Source organism: Phyllostomus hastatus, unplaced genomic scaffold (genome assembly GCF_019186645.2).
Source record: "Phyllostomus hastatus isolate PE091 unplaced genomic scaffold, TTU_PhHast_1.1 phas_scaffold_501, whole genome shotgun sequence".
NCBI lineage: Eukaryota > Metazoa > Chordata > Mammalia > Chiroptera > Phyllostomidae > Phyllostomus > Phyllostomus hastatus.
Window position 1 is genome coordinate 29,080,751 of NW_025334033.1, and position 24,043 is coordinate 29,104,793.

General features: G+C 39.0%; 1 protein-coding gene across 6 annotated transcripts in view; it reads right to left on the reverse strand.

Moving 5' to 3' along the window:
* DPP8 (dipeptidyl peptidase 8) overlaps window positions 1-23,412 on the reverse strand; it is a 58,282-nt gene extending 34,870 nt beyond the window's left edge. Inside the window, exons 1-8 of one of the 6 annotated variants that reach the window (XM_045822985.1) lie at window positions 23,112-23,399; window positions 21,096-21,231; window positions 16,517-16,786; window positions 12,286-12,398; window positions 9,919-10,092; window positions 8,938-9,106; window positions 1,500-1,610; window positions 61-189 (exon numbers count right to left, since the gene is read on the reverse strand). In XM_045822985.1, the coding sequence (XP_045678941.1) occupies window positions 61-189; window positions 1,500-1,610; window positions 8,938-9,106; window positions 9,919-10,092; window positions 12,286-12,398; window positions 16,517-16,786; window positions 21,096-21,132 (1,003 nt within the window). In that variant the 5' untranslated portion in view covers window positions 21,133-21,231; window positions 23,112-23,399. Of the gene's footprint in view, window positions 1-60; window positions 190-1,499; window positions 1,611-8,937; window positions 9,107-9,918; window positions 10,093-12,285; window positions 12,399-16,516; window positions 16,787-21,095; window positions 21,232-22,687; window positions 22,825-22,847; window positions 23,072-23,111 lie in introns of those variants that run through there. The other 5 variants (XM_045822982.1, XM_045822983.1, XM_045822984.1 and 2 more) reach the window with 5 other exon arrangements.
* Between the last annotated feature and the right edge of the window lie 631 nt (window positions 23,413-24,043).

Here is a 24,043-nt window from a genome sequence, read left to right on the forward strand (position 1 = left end):
AGAGACTCTTGTCTGGAAAGCAAAAACGAGTGAATATAAAATGCCAGTGGGATACAGTACCTGTTTTAGGATAACGAAATGAATCTGCCCTTCTCGTTTCCAACATAGGGGATGTAACATGAATAACTTCCACCTCAGACTCATCATTTTCTTCATACAAAATTCTAAGAATTTTGTTGCCACTGGGAGCTTAAAAGGAATTTAAATATAGAAAATTTAGAATTATGCCAGAAAGCAATCATAACTGACCATTCCCTCTAGTATTATATTTCCCAAGGGAAAAATAATTTATATATAAAGTACACTACCTTTTATATATAAAATATCACTAGTCTTTGCAGTGGCAAGGTGAATTTCTGCTAAGCCATTCTTACTAGTTAATAAATGTTAACGCCTTTTGGAGGAAAAAAACTGAAGCTAATTATGTATAGATACATAATTAAAACTGGAAAACACCAGTGAAATACTCTGGTTCTTGTATACATTAACATGCACTGCTTATTAAAAAATGAATTAATTACATTTGTAATACTTCCTATAACAAGATAAATGTTATTTTAGAAGAGTCCAGTTTTTTGAATAGTTTCTCTAATTCATGACAAAATCTTGCTCTAAAAAGTACAATTATAGCAAAACACTTTATATCTTAAAATAAAATGTCCAAATCTAAGACATGGCTTAAAAATAATTTTATTTTCATGGTCCCTTAGAGAAGTGTTCAGACGCTAGCTGTAATCCATTAGTGGATTATAGTCCACTAATGAAATCTATTGATGAGGCATAACCAGTTAAAAACAACAACAGGAATAAGTTCTTGTCAAGAAGGCGGTGCAGGCAGACATGGTTCACCTCTTCACACAACCATATCAAAATTACAACTATGATATAGAACAACCACCACTCAGAACAGTTAAAAAATACGACAGAAAAAAACACACATAAGTATATTACACGTAAGTATAAGTATTACTTCATAACATTTATTTTCTAGTTTCATATGATAGTATACTGTACAATGTATTAGAATGCAAAGCAAATTTCTCATTGGGTCATGCTCAGCCACTGCTTTAGACAGCTGTTTCTCAGGCAGTAAGAGTTATAAATTCACCAAGAAAAAAGAGGAATTTGTGCCTTTTTCTGATCCATTCAAACACTAATTGGGCCACTTGTACATAAAGATTCCCTAGTCAATCCTACAACTAATTAAGGTATGGTATTTTTGTATTTTGCCACCAATATTACTAAGACAAGCTTCTAGATGAAAAATTGGCAAGGGCAGTTGAAGGGCCTAAATCAATGAACCACAGCACCACTGTTTTTGTTGGAATTCATTATGGTGGAATATAGCCTACACATTCTAAATAACCACTAGTAGATTCTAATCTTCATCACTTCAGAATCTACACACCAGGATTTAGAATCTGTGCACTTAAGTAATTGGCAGTTGAACCTCCTAAAGCTTTTAGTGAACTATAATGTATAATTTTGAACCCGCTTACTCGTTTCAGCTTCTGGACACCACCAATAGCCAGAGTACCTATCAAATTCTTCTTGAAGAACAAAGGTAGCAACCCCAGCTGATCTGGGATCCTCTTCCATGTTGGCCAGCTCTAGATAAACATAAAAAGCAAAATTATCACAGGACATTCTCTGTCTTTTCATGGGTACAAAGCAGAATGATTCAGTTAATTTTCAAAGGCAGCTGTGGTACAGTGGTGAACTCTGGGGCCAAATGGGCTGAATTCAAATCTGGACTCCATCACTGACTGACTGACCGACCTTGGGCAAATCACCTAATCTCATTCCACTAAAGTATCCCATTTGTAATGGGAGTAAGAACCTACCTTTTAAGGCTGTTATGAGGATTAAATGAATTAATTCACATAAAGCACTTAGAACAAAGTCTGAACCACAGTATTATGCTCCATGAATGTTATTTTCCAATGTAGCTAGAATCATGGAAAACACATGTAAAGGGTCACGTTGCTTGTAACTCTTCTATACAGAGAAGTACATCTTTAGACCTACAATGGGTCTTACAAATCATACAATTCATGATTCCTTCTCCCTCTCCTTCAACCAGAGCAGCACAGTTTTGGTCTGTTTTATACTTAAAATTTCCAGCAAATAGTTAGAAGAGAACTTGTACTTGAAAAGCAAAAACAATAGGAGACTTCCAGCCAAGATGGAGGTGTAGGTGGATACATTTTGCCTCCTCACACAACCAAAAGGACAACAAATTTAAAAACAAAAAATAACCAGAACTGCCAGAAAATCAAACTGTATGGAAATTGGACAACCAAGGAGTAAAAGAAACAGTCATCCAGATGGGCAAGAGGAGCGGAGACAGGCAGCTGGGGTGGAGAGGACGCAAGACAAGGCAGCAGACAGTGAGGGCAAGGCAGCAGCTGGCAGACTGGGTAGTCCCATATTTGCATGCAGATAACCCGGAAGGAACAATTGGGGGGTGATGCAGACAGTGCAACCTGGGTTCCAGCACAAGGAAATAAAGCCTCGAAACCTCTAACTGTAAACATTTGTAGGGTTGTGGTGGCGGGAGAAACTCCCAGCCTCGTAAGAAAGTTCGTTGGCAAGACCCACAGGGTCCTAGAACATACACAAGTCCAGAATCAGCACCAGAAGGGCCCATTTTGCTTAGGGATAGCTGGAGAAGTGACTGAAAGCCAGCCTAGAGCCAAGCAAGCTGAATTGTTGCCTCTCATAACCCTCCCTCACATACAGCACCACAACGCAGCAAAGTGGGTTGCCCCACCCTAGGGAATACCTAAGGCTCCTCATCTTACTACGCAATAGGCATGCTGAGACAAAAATATATGGCTCAAGAGAAAGAACAGATCAAAGCTCCCGAAAAAATACAACTAAGCAATGAAGAAGAAAAAATACAACTAAGCAATGAAGCCAGCCTTCTCTTATGTAGAGTTCAAAACTGGTAATCAGTATGCTCTCAGAAAGGGTTGAATACGGTCACAAAATAGAGGAAAAAGTGAAGGCTATGCAAAGTGAAACAAACAAAAATATACAGGGAACCAAGAGTGAAGGGAAGGAAACTGGGACTCAACAATTTGGAGAAGAAATAAACATTCAACCAGAACAGAATGAAAAAACAAGAATTCAAAAAAATGTGGAGAGGCTTAGGAACCTCTGGGGCAACTTTAAACATTCCAACATCCAAATCATAGGGGTGCCAGAAGGAGAAGAGGAAGAGCAAGAAATGGAAAGCTTATTTGAACAAATACTGAAGGAAAATTTCCCCAGTGGCGAAGGAACCAGGCATGCAAGTCCAGGAAACTCAGAGTCCCAAAGAAGTTGGATCCAAGGAGAAACACACTGAGACACATCATCATTACATTACCCAAGATTAAAGAGGAGAGAATCTTAAAAGCAGCAAGAGAAAAGAGGACAGTTACCTGCAAAGGAGTGCCCATAAGACTATCAGCCAATTTCTCAAATGAAACTTTGCAGGCAAGAAGGGGCTGGAAAGAAGTATTCCAAGTCATGAAAGGCAAGGACCTGCATCCAAGATTACTCTACCCAGCAAAGCTATCATTTAGAATGGAAGGACAGATAAAGTGCTTCCCAGATAAGGTCAAATTCAAGGAGTTCCTCATCACCCAGCCCTTATTATATGAAACGTTAAAGGGACTTATCTAAGAAAAAGAAGATCGAAACTATGAACATTAAATGACGACAAACTCACAACTACCAATAACTGAATCTAAAAACAAAAACAGAAACAATGTTTTTAGCAAAACAACTAGAACAGGAACAGAATCACAGAAATGGAGATCACAAGGATGGTTATCAGTGGGGAAGGGGAGAGGGGAGAATGGGGGAAAGGTACAAGGAATAAGCATAAATGGTAGGTACAAAATAGACAGGGGGAGGTGACAGGGGGAGGTTAAGAATAATATAGGAAATGGAAAAGCCAAAGATAAGTACAACCCATGAATATGAACTAATGGGGGGAATGCCGGTGGAAGGAAGGGTGCAGGGCAGTTAGGAATAAAGGGGAGAAAAAAATAGGACATCTGTAATAGCATGATCGATAAAATATATTTAAAAAATAAAAATAAAAAAAACAAAAGCAATAAAACCACAAAGCCGTAATTACATAAGATTTTGTGACATGAGGAAATGTTTACAATATTACAAAATAGCATTTAATTCCACTTATAAAAATGTTACACAAACATATATTTTAAAATGTGTTGTCATTTAAACCAAAATGTGGTTTTCTCTAAATAGTGAGACTATGAACAGGCTTTTTTAAAAAACTGGTTTATAATTTATAAAATCTTTAGTGTACTTTTTATTTCTGGGAAATGCATATACTTGTATAACCAAACCCTAACAAGGTACAGAATACTCCCAACACTCCAGAATGCTTTCTCATGCCCGTTGCCAGTCAATGGACATTTCTGTCCAGAAGCAACTGTTGATCTGATCTCCATCATCATGAGTCAGTTTTGCATATTCTAGAACAGCACATAAATGAAATTATACATTATCTATTTTGTGCCTGTCTGCTCGAGATCAATGTCGCATCAACACCATGTGATATCAATATGCCAGTAATTCCCTTCTGTTTATTGCTGAGTGGTATTCCACTGTATACCACAGTTCTTTTCTCCAGTTATGTTAACTGGCATCTGGGCTGCTTCCAATTTTTGGTTATTAGGAAAAAAGGTGCCATGATCATTCTTGTATAAGAATCATTGTGGCTCTTTGAGGAAGATGTTGTGGCAGCTGTAGGAGAGCTGTTCCGCCTGCTCCTGCTTCTGACGCACCACTGACTGCTCTCACTGAGAATGGGTCAGTCAGGCAGCAACGTCACAGCTATGCCTTTTAAAGATACTGGAAAAACACCAATGGAACCAGAGGTGGCGATTCACCGACTTACAATTACTCTAACCAGCTGCAATGTAAAATCTCTGGAGCACATGCGTGTTGACTTGCTCAGAGATACAAAGGATAAGAACTGGGAAGTGAAAAGACCAGTTTGGATGCCTACCAAGACTCTGAAAATCACTATGAGAAAAACTCTCTGTGGGGAAGGTGTTAGACTCGGGATCATTTTCAGATGAGGATCCACTTCCACAGTCCTTCTGAGATTGTTAAGCAGATTACTTCCATCAGCATTGAGCCAGGAGTCAGGGTTGAAGTAACCACTGCAAGATGCTTAAATTAACCTTTTAAATAATTGACCTTCAGTTGCTAAGAAAAAAAAATCTTTGAGGATATATCTTTTTATTTCTCTTAAATAATGACTTAGGAGTGGAATGGCTGCATAGTATGGTGAGTATATGTTTAACTATTAAGAAACTGCCACAGTTTTCCAAAGTATTTGTATTATGTCATCTGCTCAGTAGAAACGTGTGACGAAAGGGCCCCTCCAACCTTTGATGTTATCTTTTTCACTTTAGCCAGTCTAATGGGTATATAGAGTAATATCTCATAGTGATTTTAATTTTACCTATTATTTTTGTCTGTATTTTCTATATATTGTCTGAAATGAATATTTATGTAGTATAAACCAATAATCCCTTACCCAAAATTTTTGAGTTCAGAAGTGTTTGGAGCACTGGCTGGTATTGCTCAGTGGGTTGGGCATCGCCCTACAGTTTGATTTCTGGTAGGGGCACATGTCCAGCTTGCAGGCCAGGTCCCCAGTCGGGGGCACGCAAGGGGAAACCGATTCATGTTTCTTTCCCTTTCTCTCTCCCTCACTTCCCCTCTCTCTGGAAAGAAACAAAACTTAAAAAAAAAAAAAAAGGGAACTCAGAATTTGGGGGATTTTTCATGTACTACATATGGACGATGTAATTATGTAACATCGCCAGCATGGTAATCAAATACCCTGTAATCTAATACATCAATATTCATTCCTGCAGCAAATAAGTGAATATGCACACTAAGTAGGATTAAGATTATAAATAGCTTCAGGTCAGGTTAGGTCAGGTTTTGCTACCAAATAAGTTTTAGCACCAAGCTAATGAAAACTAACCTGAGTTTTTAAAGCTTTTTAAATCTTGGAATTAATGATATAGCCAAAACCAGTGCTCAGTTTTCTTGGATCTTTCAACTACCCCAAAGTTATACCCCCAAAACTGTTTTATATTTTGTTCTCCTTTATAAAATAAGTACCGCTCATTTGTATTTCCCTATTACTTATTTCAGATCTTAATTATTAAGTTATTTTTTTATAAAGTAATTTTTTAAAGATTTTATTTATTTATTTTTAGAGAGAAGGGAGGAAGAAAGGGAGAGAGAGTAACATCAATGTATGGTTGCTTCTCACGTGGCCCCCACTGGGGACCTGGCCTGCAACCCAGGCATGTGCCCTGACTGGGAATTGAACCTGCGATGCTTTGGTTCGCAGCCTGCGCTCAAGCCACTGAGCTATGCCAGCCAGGGCTTATTAAGTTATTTATTAAACGAATAAATGGCATCATCTTGTTCTCTCAGTGAGACACATCATTTGATAGTAGAGGGTGGCATGAATATGACTTTTAAGTTCCTCTAACACACTACACGGAGCGCAAACACAAACACACACATGCGCTGACCGCCTGAACCCGCCTGAACCTGCCTGAAGGCAGACTTTCACTTGAAAAGCTGCTGTGAATAACAGGAGTAAGAATGATGATGCTCCCTCTCTACTTACCTTTCTGTCTAAACAAACACAAAGCACTTACTATGCTTCAGACGATGTCCTAAACACTTCACAAATATTGACTCATTAAGACCTCATGAAAACCCTATGGTGACATGTTATTAATTAACCTTTCTTTGCAGATATAGAAACAAAGAGATAGGTTACATAACTTAAAGCCACAGACCTAAAAAATGGTAAATCTGGGACTTAAATCTAGATAGTCTGGTTCTAGATTATATTTTTAACTACTATACTAATCCTGAAAATAATAAATATACCACATACCTACATGTACACAAAAGAAAAAATTGAACACTATAAAGAATTCTGCAGTGTTTCAATGCTGTCTACTTTGAATTCTGTCAGTCTTCACAATAATGCTATGTGGAAAACAATTCTACAGAAGAAAAAAAATAGACTAAAGCATGTCTTAATTCTATAGTTTCCTGAGGGCCTGAACTATATTTTATTCAATTCTGTACCCTTAGTTTCTGCCACATTGCCTGGCACACAGGTACTTAATGTTGATTTTTGTTTGACTGAGTAGTTAGAACAGATTTCTTGACTTCTAATTAATCTGTTATCATTAGGACTTTGCAGCCCCAGGCTCAAGTACAATAACTAGGACATAATAAGTGTTCAAAGTTTGTTCAAAGCATAAAAAAAATGCAACGATTTCCAATCTAGATTTACTAACTACCAACCTAATCTTTCTATTGCCATTGGTAGCTATTCTAATTCCCTCCAAGTGGAGAACTATTAAACACGAAAAATACAATTTTTACTTAAAAATTTCCCTACTCTACTCCTCTCTATCCTATGCTCTAGTTTCAGGCCATACAACCTAAATAATTTCAAGTCAAACTTGGGTGTCCCTGTCTCTAGTCATGTGCTTCTCAAATATAACTTTCACAAAGTACTCTAAAAAGTTACATAATCTATGTATGACCCTGATCATACCACTCCACTGCCAGAACTTTTCAATGGTCCCCCATATCATAACAAAGACCATGTCCATTTACATGAGCTAGAGTCTACCCTTGACCTGGCTTTTCTCACCTGCCAGTTTTACCTATCCCCACTTCTTGACTCAGACCCTGTGCTTTAGGATCATCACATTGCTTCTAACTCCTCACACACACCACGGTACCTTCTGCGTCAAGACCGTTCTCATCCCATCTCCGCACCTGTAGTGTACTAGCTACTGTGCAGTCATTTAAGATCAGTTCAGGTGCCCTCTCTTCTGGGAATCCTTTCCCGATCGCTACCCCTCCGTGGTGCTCTCACAACACCCTGCATTTGACTATCATCATTCTGTTTTGCTGTCATTTGTTTATATGGTTTCCTTGAGGGCCAGATCTATGTCTTATTCAATTCTGCACCATTAGTTCCTGCCAGAATGTTTGGCACATAGGAACTTAATGTATTTTGGTGGATTGACTAATAGAACAGGTTTTTGGACTCCTAATTCAGTGGTCTTTCTATCAATTGTTCAGGAAAAGGCTTCTTCTATAATACTGACTATTCTATTGAAGAAAATGTTTGCTGTCAATACATTATTATATTCTTAAATAACTTAAGGAAGATGCCCAATAAATCAACTTTGTGAACATTAAGCAAAAGTTGGACAAATCAACTTATCAGAGTGACCATTCTTCATTATGGAGTTCATCTTTAAGCTCTGTTTCATATGTTCAAAGAAAAAGCAATACATTATTTCCCATCTTTCATTTGCATGAAAGATTCAGAGGAAAATGCCTACATCTTTTCTGTGCTTTGAGTAGTGCTTAGGACTATTACAGTTACTTCAATAAAAATTAAGTATTCCCACAATACACGTAGTTCTACAAAGTCCTGTTTTCCCTATTACGACAACATAACTAAGTAGCTTCTCCAAAAAGGGACATAAATCTTCAGGTAGTTCTTACAGTATTAGTTTTTTCTGTTTAAAATTTTATTTTACTGAGAACAGGTTGGGGAAATTCTGGCAGTCTCACTTGGCTAAGAGAACAATCACACCAGGGGTGCCACTGCTGTGCTGTCCAGGAGTGAACATTAACACAAGGCAGCACTGCACAGGTAATACGTAAGTAATATCTCCAATATTACTTACTGTCTGCACTGTTTTCTTTTTCAGTTTTAGAGATCTGAATAGAAAATATAAAGATTATCCACCTTGCTTCATTTTCAAAAAGTAAGCAAAAGCAAATTACATTTTAAAAATACTTTTCAGAAAAGGGGATTTTAAGAATTGTCATTACCATTGTGCACGTAGGTGAGCCTTCTCTCTTCTCTGGTTACAATGTTGGAGATCCAAATGTCATTGCTATGTATAAAAGCAATCCAGTCTGGGTCAGCTGGGCATAGTTTTGGATCCATCCTAATGTTGGGACAACTAGTCTCCACTAAATTGGGCCGTAAGGGTTGTTGCTAGAAAAGTAAACATTTTAAGGCAAGAATCAGGTTAATACACACATACTCATTTGCCAGTACTCTTCCTAGAAAACAATAATTCCAAGTAAAATGTCAACTATACATTTTGGGATAACTGCACTCCAGAAAAAATATTTTCATATTCCTTAACTTATAAGGAAGGACTCATTTTTAAAAATATGAATTAGAAAGGTAAGCATAACAGGAGAGGAAATAAAGATGATATAACAGCACTTCATAAATTTTGTTGCCCAAACCTATTTAATAGAATAGTTATTATTTATGAAATACTTTTATTAAACACTCATTTTATTTATTAAACACTTCAAATTCATTTTACCAATATAAAATAGTTGGCTCATAAAAATCTCACAAAAGCCAGAATCATCACAATTCTATCAAAAGAATAGTTCTAGTAGCACAGAAAAAATTGCCTGGAACAAAATCACACATTTAAACCATTTATTAAGATGAATTAAGCTTTTAAGGATACCAAAAATGGACTGCCTTGTGATAATGCCCTCCCAGACCTCCCTCAGCACTGGAAAAGTGGGGACCGATGCCCTCTACTACATCTTTACGACACAGCAAGTGTTTTTAGCATTTAGAAACTGTATATTAGTGTCACTGGAAAAATGAACTCTTAAAATTGGAAATTAACACCCAAATTTCCTGTTTTCTTTACTACTACATTTCTTAGTTGATGGGTAAACAGAGTATTTTGGTTTGTTTAATTAACTTTCTGATTTGGGTGCAAATAACCTTTAGGACCCCAAAAATACGTTTAATGAGTAATACTGCCAACTCACAGTGAACCCTTGCGGCCCTCCATCTTTGACATGATATATTCCACTGCCAGCCTGAAAGAGGAACGTTCCACTTCCTTGGTGATAATCATAAGAAGCAATTCCAACTGTTCCAATACGCTTTCTTTCTCTTAACAGTTCTTCTTCTCGAGAATACATTCCGTAATCCAGTGTTGCCTAATGCAAAAGAAAAATCACCTGTTTCAGACTTCTGAAACTTGATTTTGCTTTTAGCACTGAAATTCTAGCATCTCCAATATTATTAAGTCCACAGTTTCAGTGACCCCAGAATTTGCCAGCAACTTTAAGTAGATTATTAATTTGAGGAAGTCTGCTGAAAGATATCTTGGTAAAGGGTCTGTAGATGATTGTTATATACATTTGAGAACAAGAACTACATCTCATTACCTTGGCTTGGCATTCACCATCTTCTACATTACTGAAATGGTACTTAGCAGTTTTACATGCAGTTAAGATGTCTGAATCTAGGCTTTGACCCTCACAAGAAGTCTGACTTTGAGCAAGTAGTCTAATTTCTTCAAAAAGGGCAATACAAGAAATCAACTAATGAATGCATAATAAGTACAACAACAAATCAATGTTTCTCTCTCTTTTGAGAGAGAGAGAGAGAGAGAGGGAGATAGGTAGGTCAAGGTCTAGATAAGCTTCTTGGAAGGAATATACCACTCTGAAATTAAGTCAGCACACTGAAAGTAAACAGTGTTTTCAAAGATGGCAAATACAGATGTGTACTTGCAAACCTGAAATAATGTTAGATGAGATTAAAAAAGGGACAACCTTGGAATCCTGGTAAAAGCTCCCCTAGTTTCTTATATTTATTGTACCACTTTTTAAATATATTTAAAATTTTTTTTCATTTATTTATTTTAGACAGAGGGGAAGGGAGGAGACAGAGGGGGAGAGAAACATCAGTGTGTGGCTGCACTCACATGCCCCCAGATGGGGACCTGGCCCACAACAGCCAGGGCCACTTTTTAAAAATATATATTTTTTTAAATCCTCACCTGAGGATATGTTTGTTGATTTTAGAGAGAAAGAAAAGGGGTCGGGAGGGGGGGAGAGAGAAAGAATAAATGTGAGAGAGAAACATCGATCAGTTGCCTCCTGTATGCGCCCTGACCAGGGATCAACCTGCAACCTAACTATGTGCCCTGACCAGGAATCAAACTTGTGACCTTTCGGTTTACAGGTCAACACTCCAAGCAACTAAGTCACACCAGCCAGGGCTCTTACTGTAACTTATTTATAAATGAAACTTTATCAGAAGTATACATAAACTGTATTACATGTATAGGAAAACACATAGTACATATAAGGCTCAGTACTATCTGTGCTTTCAGGCATCCACTGCGGGTCTTGGAACATTTCCCCAACAAATAAGTGTGTGTGTGGGGGCTACTGTACAGCCATACAATGGAATATTAACCATAAAAATAAATGAAGTATTGCTATTTGCTACAAAGTAGATCAATCCAGGAAACAGTGTTTAAGTGAAACCAGTCATGGAGGCCCACATATTGTATAGGCAAATCTACAGTGACTCGAAGATTAGTGTTGCTCAGGCCTGGAGTAGGGAGTGGAAGGAGATGGGGAGTGCCTACTAATGGGTTTCTTTTGGGGATGATGAAGTGTTCTAAAATTAGATTTGAGGATAGCTGCATAACTTCGTGAACACTCTAAAAACCACTGAACTGGGTATACTTTAAGTGAACTGCGTGGTATGTGAATTGTATCTCAGTAAAGCTGGTTAAAAAAAGAGAAGAATGCAAAACCCTAACCCTGTTAACATTAATGAAAAGAAAGTTGGAATGGCTGTATAAATATTAAAGTAAATTTCACAGTAAAGAATATTGCTGGAAACAAAGGTCATTTCCTAAAATAAAGGATTCAATTTATCAGGAGGACACAATAATTCTACCCTCTTATGCACCTAACAAGTTTCAAAAGAATAAAGCAAAAACTAATGGAACCACAAAGAAAAATGGTCAATTCTACAATTACGGTAGGAGATTTCAACATTCTCTTTCAATAACTGATAGAACAAATAGAAAGTCAGTAAGGACATGGAAGACTCAAACAATATAATAAACCAATTTGATCTAATGATCATTTATAGACCCAACAATAGCAGAACACATCATCTCTTCAAGTAAACACAGACCATTTACCAAGATGAACCATATTCTGGGTCATGAAACAAGACTCAATAATATGCAAAAGATTCAGGTAATCAAAGTATGTTCTCTCATTCACATCTACTTCAAATATAAAAGCCCATTTGAAATTCTGCCTCTAAATAAATGCTAAAAACATATACCAAATCTCAGGAATAATGATGTCTAATCCTACCTGAAAAAGATCCAATAGAGGCTTCCACGAAAGCATTAAGACTGCTGCTTTGTTGATGGTTTTGGGAATTTCAGAATAAAACAGTGTATTTTCTCTGTTCTCACCAGACATAGCTATAAGAGAAAACAATCTTTTTTAAAATTATTTTTTAAAATAGCGATCTACTGCAATCATAGTAAGTACCAAATGTCTTCTGTATCTGCAAATGTTTGTTCTCTATGGGATCTATAATAAACATTAACAAGTAGGAGATGCACACGCCACATGCCATGGGAATGTGCTGCAATAAAACTCAGACTTCACAGAAGAATGTTCATGTTTCATTCTGATATTCAGATCTTAATCCCTCTCAAAACAAACACAAAAGTATATAAAATGATATATGGACAAATATAATTTTATATTTTTTGAAAATTGTTAGTCTTTTACAAGTTGGCAAAAGATTCATGAGATTCCAAATGAGCATGCTTTGTAACAAATTCAGATGACTAAATTTCTTTTTTTCCTGTGCCAATATATATAGGTTTAACTAAATTCTAGTTTTTCTTCAGTACAAATGTAATCACTAATAAGTTTCAAATTAAAGTGTACTCATATTAAAACAATACCGAACTGCTCTCTGATTTGCTAAAAATCTCTCAGTCTTCTATCGGGGAAGGGTGAAGGAAAGTGGTCTGTCTGTATTAAGTAGAAGCCAGCCAAGTCTATCATGCAATAATTGAATGGGAAGATGACAGCAGTGTACAATGACCTATCTACAGAAGAGAATAGAAATACTGATACACTTTGGCTTTGAAGATGTGAACCAAAGAAAACTCAAAGTAAAAAAAAGCCCTTGAACCCTAAATGGCATTAGAAATGTATCAGCTCGAAAAAGCTAGGAGCGAGTGAAGGAAGGAGAAAATAAATCTCATAGTCAGAGCAAGAAACTCTTGGGTGGAACACAGTCTCAGCCTGGAGCTTCAGACAAAGGCAGCGCAGTCGGTCTGCAGAAGGGCAGGGCAACCTCCACACACCCCATGCAAAGGTTCCAGATGAGCCCTGAAATATCCGTATCTTCCTTTGCCCTTATTTTCCTAAACTTTTCTTAAACCTTCCTTAGTTTGTGTTGCCTTTTGGAGTAAAAAGTTAAATACAAGCTGGCATTTACTTCAGCACATGCTCTTGCTGTAAATCTATTTTGTATATTCCAGAGTTACTTTGTTATAGAATGCTTAAGATTGCGGTCACCAATCTATACCATTTATAATTTTACTACAATAAATGTGATCATAACCTCCTTAAGCCCTTCCTAAGAGTCTTCAGCCATCAAATATGAAAAAAATTGGTTCTCAGCTATCCTCAAATGTGAGACATTTCCCATTACCATTTCAGTTGCCCCTCTTAAAACTTCTCCTTATTCTATCATATTTTCCTTGGCTTCGTCCATGACCAATACGAATTTCCAAGTCATGGGTGTCATGGGTGGGGAATCACTTCTTAAGTTACATAAGTGCCTAACCACTATGCTGTACACCTGAAACTAATATAATACTGAATGTCAACTGTAACTTTAAAATTCTTTAAAATTTCCAAGGCATTCTATGTACATAACACACCATCTGTATAAGCACAAAATGGGCTTTTCCCGCTGTTTATTTTCTGATAATACACTAGTTATTGTTTGATGTATATTAAAACAATTTAAAACAACATATTTATATTGAGAAAAAATTTTAAATTCAAATGGATATAAGACTTGAACGAATGCAAAGGCGTACAACTTTTTAAAAATCTCAACATTCTAAAGACTGCCATTTTCCCCTAACTTTATCTATAAATATAGTATAATCTTATAATCTTATAATCTTAAACCGTATAAACAGAATTTGGGGAAAGGCACTATACACGCCAATTTTAAGTTCTCACAGAAAAACAAGCACACAAAAATAGTAAAGAAAGTATGAAAAAGAGTGATGAAGAGTGACTAGTGCTATCAAACAGTAAAACATACAGAGCTATGATAATTGCAGCAGCACAGTATTGGCACAACAGATAAATGGAACAAAACAGAATGTCCAAAATATATGAAGATTTCTTGCCCTGGCTGGTGTGGCTCAATGGACTGAGTGCTGGCCTGCGAAGTGACAGGTCAATGGTCCGATTCCCAACTGGTGCACATTCCCAACTGGTGCATGTACTTGGGTTTTGGGCCAGGTCCCCAGACGGGGGGGTGTGCGAGAGGCAACCGATCAATGGATCTCTTGAACATAAGATATTTCTCTCCCTCTCTTCCTCCCCCTTCCCCCTCTCTAAAATAAAATCTTAGAAAATACATACATAAAGATTTCTTTCAAAATATAATGTTGGAATTTGGAAACCTCTCTAGATGACGCAAAACTACATAAAAATAAAAATTTAACTCCAAAAGAAAAGAGTCTTTACATGGCAAAAACCAAATTAAACCTCGAAGGAAAATATCACAATGGATTAATTACCTCATCATACCAAAAAATGCTTTAAGTCAATAAGAAAAACACCCACAACACAATAAGAAACAGACAACGACTATAAATGGGTCAAAGAAAAAAGAAATACAAATGTCTTTTAACTATGTGAAAAGATGCTTGACCTCGCCCCTAAGAGAATGTGACTGCACACTGCGAGGGGACGTGGGGACGGGGGCTGTAGCTCCTAATACTGTATGTAGTGCCTATGTGACAGCTGCTAAGAGAGTAGATCTGAAAAATCCTCATCACAAGAAAAGTTTTTTTGTTAACCAGGTAAGAAATTAATGTTAACTAGATTTACTGTGGTGATCATTTTGCAGGACACACAAATATTGGATCATTATGTTGTACACCTGAAACTAGTATGTTATGTTACTTATACCTCAATTTAAAAAATGATAATGAAAAAAACCTATACTGAGACTGTTGTTCACTAAACAGACTGAAAAAGATAAAACATTTTGATTACTCACTGTTGAAACAGGTGTGGAGAAATAGATACTTAGATACAATACTGATAGGAATATAAACTCTATAAGCTCACTGGAGGGGCAATTCGGCAATACCATAAAAATTCAGAATATATGCACTTTTGTTCCAGCAATTCCACTCTTTGGAATTAGTTCTGTAAGTAAATTTACACATATACAAAATGATCTAATACTGTGATGTTCGCTACCTCATTTTTTTAAGGGAGGGAGGGAAACACTGACGTGAGAGAAACATACCATCGGCCACCCCTCGAATGCGCCAGCTGGGGACTGAACCCAACTGAGGCCGTGTGTCCCAACCAGAAATTGAGCCCATGACCTTTTGGTTCACAAGATGATACTCCAGCTGTACCTGGCCTGGACTCTACTTCAGCTTTTGTAATAGCAAAACAGGAGAACCTAAATACCCATTATTGGAGGTCCGGTTAAGTAAAAGACGGCACAATTATACAATGGAATACTCTGGAGTTGTTTAAAAGAAAAAGAATGAATCTATAATTACCAGTATGGATTCCTCCAGAGAATATCTGTTAAAACACACACACACGAGAAAGAGGAAGAAACCCGTTTAAAAATTTAATAAACAAAAAATTTAATCAGTGGTATGATATATTTAATTAAGATAGACTTTAAATCTGGACTGAATGGACTTTGGAAGAAGAGACCAAAACCAGTCATGGTTTAAAAAAAATGAAAGCAGCAGCTGTTAAAAGTGGGAATAAACTAATGGTGTCAGAGTTTGTGTTCCTAAGTTGACCATTATTAAGGAAAGGAATTTTATCTTAAGATTTATGTATTTATTTTTAGAGAGGGAAGAGAGGGAGAAAGAGAGGGAGAGAGAAAGAAACATGAGTGTGCGGTTGCTGGGGGCCATGGCCTGCAACCCTGGCATGTGCCCTGGCTAGGAATCAAACCTGCGATACTTTGGTTTGCAGCCTGCACTCAATCCACTGAGCTACGCCAGCCAGGGCTAGGAAGAGGAATTTTGAACCAGCTATAGGAAGGTAATTTCTGGCATCTTTAACTTGACACTGAAAATAAGATCGTGATCAATCCATGATTTGTTACCTGAAAGTAAAATAAAGTTAACAGGACAAACCAAAATTAAAACAGCACCAAAACTGATGTTCTTCAAAGAAGGTTTTTTTCCTTTAATAGTATCACTGACACATTTTTAATTCACCAATTGTATCTAGCTTCTAAGTTTGAATTACTAAAGCATTTCCGCTCAGAAACTGACTTCATACTCACCAAGGTAATAGATCCTGTCTGAATGAGGCCCATCTGGATCATTCCTCTTCACAAACATAAAATCATGTGGTGCCTTAGCCATCATGTAGCCATGGTATTTTCTGGTATCAGCAAGCAGCTTTTTAAGCTGACTCCAGGAATATCGCTCAACATAAAACGGCTCCAATTTGGGCCGATCCCCTGATTCAATATTCTCCTCACACTCTGCAGTTTCAAAGATCTCAACACCCAGCTGTTCTGTTTCCATAGCTGCTGCCATGTTGCATTTTCCTAGAAAAACAAAACACATGGAGCTGTGCTCAGGCTTACCTTCTCTTAGATTAAGCAGAATGACAGTATGATGGGGACCCCCACCCTATCAGAATGAACGCAATGGGAAGAGTCTCTGGGGTTGCAGTCTGAAACTTTCAAATGTCATACTGAACAGCAACAGGTCTGCTGAGATATGTTTGATCGGCTGACATCAAGCCTGCTGACTCGGTACAGATTGTGTGAAATTCATTTGTAAGGGCTATCAGCATACTCACAAATGTTGATACTTTCAGAAGCTCTACCAGTTTTTTGTACCCGTCCCCTCAAAAAGAGGCAAGGAAAAAATGCTTTTCAGCAGTTGCAATGAAACCTAGTAAGAAAAGCAACAGCTCCCCCTTCTCTATGTTCAGTTTAAAAATGAGATTTAAAAAAAAAAAATTGAGGTCATGTCTTTCACAGTGACTATAAATCCCTTTGGGAACCTTTCTAAAAGGCTCTCCTTAGGTATCTCTTGCCAAAATTCCTTCTTTCTTTCCCACACTGGAAGGAAACAGGCCACATGCCAGTTGGCTGTTAAGCTCTATCCAAGAGCATGTCAACAGTGAAGCTGAATGTGCCATGGGAGTTAAGTGCTTCTGCACCTTAAGAAGTAACACATTTATAAATGTGGACTTCTTCAGCTAAGAAAAATAATCATGACCAATTAGAAAAGTGATAAAATTGTCACAAACGACATGCTTTTAATAATTTTCCTAGGGCACTTACCCAAGATAACCTAAATACTGTTTCCTTTTAACTGGAACTCCAAGAAATAAAAGAGCAAAAGACTTAACTGGCTGGTAAGTTTTTCTTTGTCTTCTGCTCTTTCCTAGACATCACTATCTTAAGATCATTTGTGGGACTCTAGACTACAAGGAATTTATGTATTATTACAGATTATACAAGTGTTACTCCCCCGATTAGATGAGAGGAAAAAACTGTTCCTATCTTTAAGTGGCTTTAACAGTTGAAGTAGTTGATGTTCAGAGACTTCCAGACAAGATGGAGGCATAGGTAGATATGCTTTGCTTCCTTGCACAACCAAAAGAAGGATAACAACCAATTTAAAAACAAAAAAACAACCAGAAGTGCCAGAAATTCAAACTGTATGGAAGTCTGACAACCAAGGAGTTAAAGAAACATTCATCCAGACTGGTAGGAGGGGCAGACACAGGAAGCTGGGGCAGAGCTGCATAATAAGGTGGTGGCTGGCGGACTGGGACATCTCACATTCACATGCGGGTAAGCTGAGAGGAGTAACTGCGGAGTGAGAAAGACCCTGCAACCCAGGGTTCCAGTGCAGGGAAACGAAAGCCTCAAAACCACTGGCTGTAAAAATCAGTGGGGGTTACCGTGCCAGGAGAAACTCCCCGTCTCACAGGGGAGTCCACTGGAGAGGCCCACAGGATCCTAGAACGTACACAAGCCCACCTACCCACCCACCCAGGAATTAGCACCTGAAAGGGCACAATCCACTTGTGGGAAGCAAGGGAAGTGACTGAAAGCAGGGCAAGAGCCCAGCAAATTGCATTGTTCCCTCTCTGACCCCTGCCCAACTTGCAGCACCACAATGCAGCAATCTGGTTCGCCCTGTCATGACGAATACCTAAGGCTCTGCCCCTTACAACATAACGGGTGTGCCAAGACAAAGAAATATGGCCCAAATGAAAAAACAGATCAAAGCTCCCAAAAAAGAATTAAGCAGTGAGGAGATAGCCAACCTATCAGATGCAGAGTTCAAAAAACTGGTAATCGGGATGCTCACAGAAATGGTTGAGTATGGTTGCAAAAGAGAGGAAAAAGTGAAGGCCATGCAAAGTGAAACAAACAAAAATATACAGGGAACCAAGAGTGAAGGGAAGGAAACTGGGGCTCAAATCAACAATTTGGAGCAGAAGGAAGAAATAAATTCAACCAGAACAGAATGAAAAAACAAGAATTCAAAAAAATGTGGAGAGGCTTAGAAACTTCTGGGACAACTTTAAACATTCCAACATCCAAATCATAGGGGTGCCAGAAGGAGAAGAGGAAGAGCAAGAAATGGAAAGCTTATTTGAACAAATACTGAAGGAAAATTTCCCCAGTGGCGAAGGAACCAGGCATGCAAGTCCAGGAAGCTCAGAGTCCCAAAGAAGTTGGATCCAAGGAGAAACACACTGAGACACATCATCATTACATTACCCAAGATTAAAGAGAAGGAGAGAATCTTAAAAGCAGCAAGAGAAAAGGAGACAGTTACCTACAAAGAAGTGCCCATAAGACTATCAGCCAATTTCTCAAATGAAACTTTGCAGGCAAGAAGGGGCTGGAAAGAAGTATTCCAAGTCATGAAAGGCAAGGACTTACATCCAAGATTACTCTATCCAGCAAAGCTTTTATTTAGAATAGAAGGGCAGATGACGTGCTTCCCAGATAACGTCAAATTCAAGGAGTTCCTCATCACCAAGCCCTTATTATATGAAACGTTAAAGGGACTTATCTAAGAAAAAGAAGATCAAAACTATAAACACTAAATGCCTACAAACTCACAACTATCAACAACTGGATCTAAAAACATAAACAAAAAAGCAGAAACAGAAACAATATTTTAGTAAAACAACTAGAACAGGAACAGAATCACAGAAATGGAGATCACATGGACCACAGAAGGGAGGGAGAAGGAGGGAAAAGGTACAGGGAATTAAGAAGCATAAATAGTAGCTACAAAATAGACAGGGGGAGGTTAAAAACAGTATGGGAAATGGAGAAGCCAGAGAACTTACATGTATGACCCTCGGACATGAACTAAGGTAGGGGAATGCTGGTGGGAGGGGGTGTGCAGGGGAGAAGGGAATAAAGGGGAGAAAAATGGGATAATTCTAATAGCATGATCAATAAAATATATGTATTTTTTTTTAAAGTGCATTACGGTAGGGGTCCCCAACCTCCCTCCTCCTGGCGGGCGATGCCACTCTAATTACCACTTAAGCTCCACCTCCTGTCTTCCCTCCATCCCACCCCAGTTTGTGGAAAAACTGTCTTCCATGAAACTGGTCCCTGGTGCCAAAAAATTTGGCAATGCAAATGAACTAAACAGTGTAGCCATTTAGTTCATTTAACACTGTGTCTTTTTTTATGTTACAACAAACTGTACTACCACTTGCAATGTGATAGTACCAAAAGCACCCAGAAACTGCCACTGCAGGGTTATATAAGGTATACAACATATAACATTATTACAACTTTATATATATTACAACAGGGCATTTACCACCAATGACTAAAATCCACATGGTGCAGCTGTGTGGAGAAAATATCATTTAGTTCAACTGGTATTCAGCACATTGATATTAAGTGGCTGTAACTGACAAAAGTGGTTGTTTGCCCACCTAAAAGCTAGTGTAGGTCTATGTTCTATCAAATGGCAGTGATTTTCAACCAATGTGCCACAAGAATATTTAAAACATGCGATACCTGACTATTTAGTTAGGGGCACTGACCTCTTTTTGCTTAGGCCATCAAAAAATGACAACAGCCAACACAACAATAGCTTTCCAGTGTGAATAAATAAAAATCACACCTTTTTTGGGTCAGATCAGCAAAAAAATAGAATATATTTTTTGGTGTGCCATAGAATTTTAGTAATTAGTTTAGGTGTGCCATGAGATGAAAAAGGTTGAAAATTGTTGCAATATGTCAAAGTATCTAGCTTTGTGTTTAATGGGATGAGAGAAGCAGCTACAAAAACTGGGCTCATTTTCCTCAACTTCCCCTGTGTTAAATTTGGAATTTCACCTGCAAGAACAGGGCTAGGGAACAGAAAAGGGAACAAAGCACACAAACTGCTGAAGTCTTCCTGCCCTGCTTCTGGAGTTATCATTCACTTGACTGACATCTCTCCTATATACAAGTTGTATTAGCTTGCACTTAAGCAAAATTATTGGTATTCCTAAATTGTACAAGGTCTCCGGATTACTTCTCTGTCTTTCTACACACACACACACACACACACACACACACATTTTATAGTTCAAATGACACTACCACTTCATGCTTATGGTGAATGTACATCCTGCATTTTCTAGGTAAGACCAGATATATATTTTAATTAATTTACACAACTGGGAAACACAGTGATTTAATTTCAAGGTTTCCGTAACATCTACATACAGATACACTCTCAAAATAGGAGACTCAAGTTTTCTCATTTCAAAATTTGGAACACAGGGTTAGCACACATTGTCAGAACGGCGCCAGCATCTCACCGCCCCACCTGCCTCCTTCCTTAAGGACCTTCCCTGGTGCTTACCTGATTGTATTTTCATCTGCTCAGATCTCTTCCACATTCAAAGAGATCTTTTTCAAGGGACTCAACTTCAAGCATAGATCCCTCCACTCATCCTGCTCTCTTCTCACAGGGGTCTTCCTTTTGTTACCATCCAAACCTGTTCACCAAAATGATGACATAAGCTATAAGGCTGCTGATCATTATTAAAGTGAATCTGATGTGGCCAAAAAGATTAAATTTTAAACGTCTCAAATAGTATTTAAAACTGATACAGAAATACTCTATTTAATTGAAATATAATGCCTGAATTATTTTGTATGTGCATTTTAGATTAAAATTATAAAATTATTTCAGAAATGTATAGCCAATTTACTCAAAACAGTATCTTAATATCCAGACATACATTAAAAGTTATAGAAAAGCTTTAAAAACTATAAAACGCATAGATAGATGTGAGGCTACTCTTAACTATTGCAAATCCTCAAAAATGACAGATGATTAACAAAATTAATTCCTATGGTACTGTTCCTACCTTGCATAATACAACTGTATAATTTTACATAATACACATTGAGCTGGTTGGAGACAGAGGACAGTCCATAGAATAACCATAGAGAATTATAGAATAGGCTCTGGCTGAGAAGCTCAGTTGGTTAGAGCATGGTCCTAATAACCAAGGTTGCAGACTCCATCCGTGGTCAGGGCACATACAAGAATTGACCAGTGAATGCATAAATTAGTGGATCAACAAATCAATCTTTCTCTAAAATCAATAAATATGTTTTAAGGAAGAATTATAGAACAGGCCTATATTCTTGAGGAAAGGGAACTAATTACATTGAATAATTTAAGATTTTCACAAGATAAAGAATGTACTATCAATTTTAAGTGCATTCCACTTATGCTTCTTTCCTTTCCATTACACTCTGAAAATAACTGAATTAGGTAACTTTTCTGGAAAAGAAAGCATTCAGATTGTTGAAATGATGGCTTAGTAAAAGAAAAATAGAGGGTCTGTGGTTACATCTGTTACTTTATCATTTTTAATTCTGGGCTCTGCCCAGCCCAAGCTGGTGGTGGTGGAGAGAGACGTGGTGAAAAAAGTCGTGGTGAAAAAAGTTCACGGGCCGGTGGAGGGAAAATGGTGAAGTTATGACAGCACCCAAACAACGTACGAGGTCAGGACACCTTCCCATGCACTGTAAGCCATTCAGAGAAGAGCATTCTGGATTAGAAAACAGCTTCGGTCAGGACTCTTGAATTTGGACCCACTGAAATATTCACTATTTTTAATCCAAGGGCCAAATCATCGTCCACTTAAACACCGCAAGCCTCACTGAAGCTCAGCTCTTTTTTTTTCAGGGTTTCCAGGTAGTTGAGAGGTAATTATCAGAGAGTGGGCAAAGATTTTGGAGGCTATGAATGAGACATGTCAAGAAAAGGGACTGGGGAGAGGCCAAATCTTAGAAGTCTTAGAAGAAAACTGTGTCGCAAGAAAAACTTAAGAAAGGAAAGTATCCTGCCCCAGATGGGTGAAATAGAATGCGAGGGGGCTAGTGAGCAGGGGAAGGAGGGAATCGATCCGGAGTGAGGCAACATCAAGAAAAGACAACCGGCAGGGAAACTAGAACATGTCGGTCCAAATCCGATCTATCACAGTCGGGCTTTAGGCAAATCCCTTCGGCTCCGTGGGCTTCCGTTCCGTTTCCTCATCCGTAAACCCCGCCAGTACCCGGCTCCCAACCCCAGCGAGGCTCAATTAAGATAACGAACGTGGAGGTCCGAAGGCCAGCACCCAGCGCTCATGGGGTGCCCAGTGAACGTTGGCTGACTCGGAATTTCAGAGCCTCAGCTTCCTCTTCCGGCAAGGGGGGCCCGCCACGGTCTCCGGCCCGCGCAGGGCAGGGCGCCGGTAAACCGCAGGGCGGGCCAACCAGGAGAACGCGGAGCGCCCCCACGGGGGAGCGGGGAGGGCCCAGGTGGGCTGGGGCACAGGCCTCGCGGGCGAAGAGGAAGGAGAGGGGGCGGATACAGCACCTTCTCCCCCGACCCGGCCCCGCCCGGACGGTCCCGACACGCGCGTTACGGAGCGGGCCTGCGCCGCTTCATGCCGCTCGGTCTCCTCTCCAGACCCGGCTGCGGCGGCTTCCTCCGCGCCGACACCGGCGCCGGCGGTAACTCAGACGGAACGCGGTACTTAAAGGCAGCGGCGGGGACGGCTCGAGGGGCTCCCGCGGCTCCGGCACTTCCGGTTCCTCGCGACCCGCCCTTCGACCAGCGAAGGTGTAGAGGGGCCAAGAAGGCCGCAGCTCCCTGCGAGGTGGGGTCAGTTCCAACAGTGCCTTCTCGTGGCCGGAGGAGCGAACCGGGTGTGCGAAGAAGACTGAGTTGGGGTGGGGGGCGGAGATGAAATCCAGAAGCCGACACGGGACAAATAGCGGCGCGTCTTCACTAATCCAATTTTCTTCACTCAAACATATATTGAGTGCCTGCTCTGTGCCTGGCAGAGTTGTAGGTGCTCAGATTACAGCAAGGAGCAAACCAGGTAAAAACCCTGCCCCTTCATGGAGATTACATAAAGAGGGAGGTTCCAGGGCCTTGGGGATCTTCTAAGAGTCCCATTGTTGTGATGAAGAGAAACCTGAACTTGGAGTCAGAGAGCTTGGCCCTGGTACTAATTAGTGGCCTCCAGCAGATCTCACAATGTCTTTAGGCTTTTTATCTGTAAAAGAGATACAGTAACATGTCACTTAGTTGCAATTAAGGGAAACCATGTGTGTCACACTAACATAAAAATGGGGAAACTGGGGCTCAGGGCAGACAAATGAGTGACACTTGCTATAATCAGAACCAGAGGCAGGTCCCTGGGCCTACAATTTCTTTCTTAGTGTACAGCATCATTGGTTGAGGGAAGGAGGAAAGGGAGCCTGGGAAGATGACGGAGGAAGTGGTAGGCTAGAACGAAACAG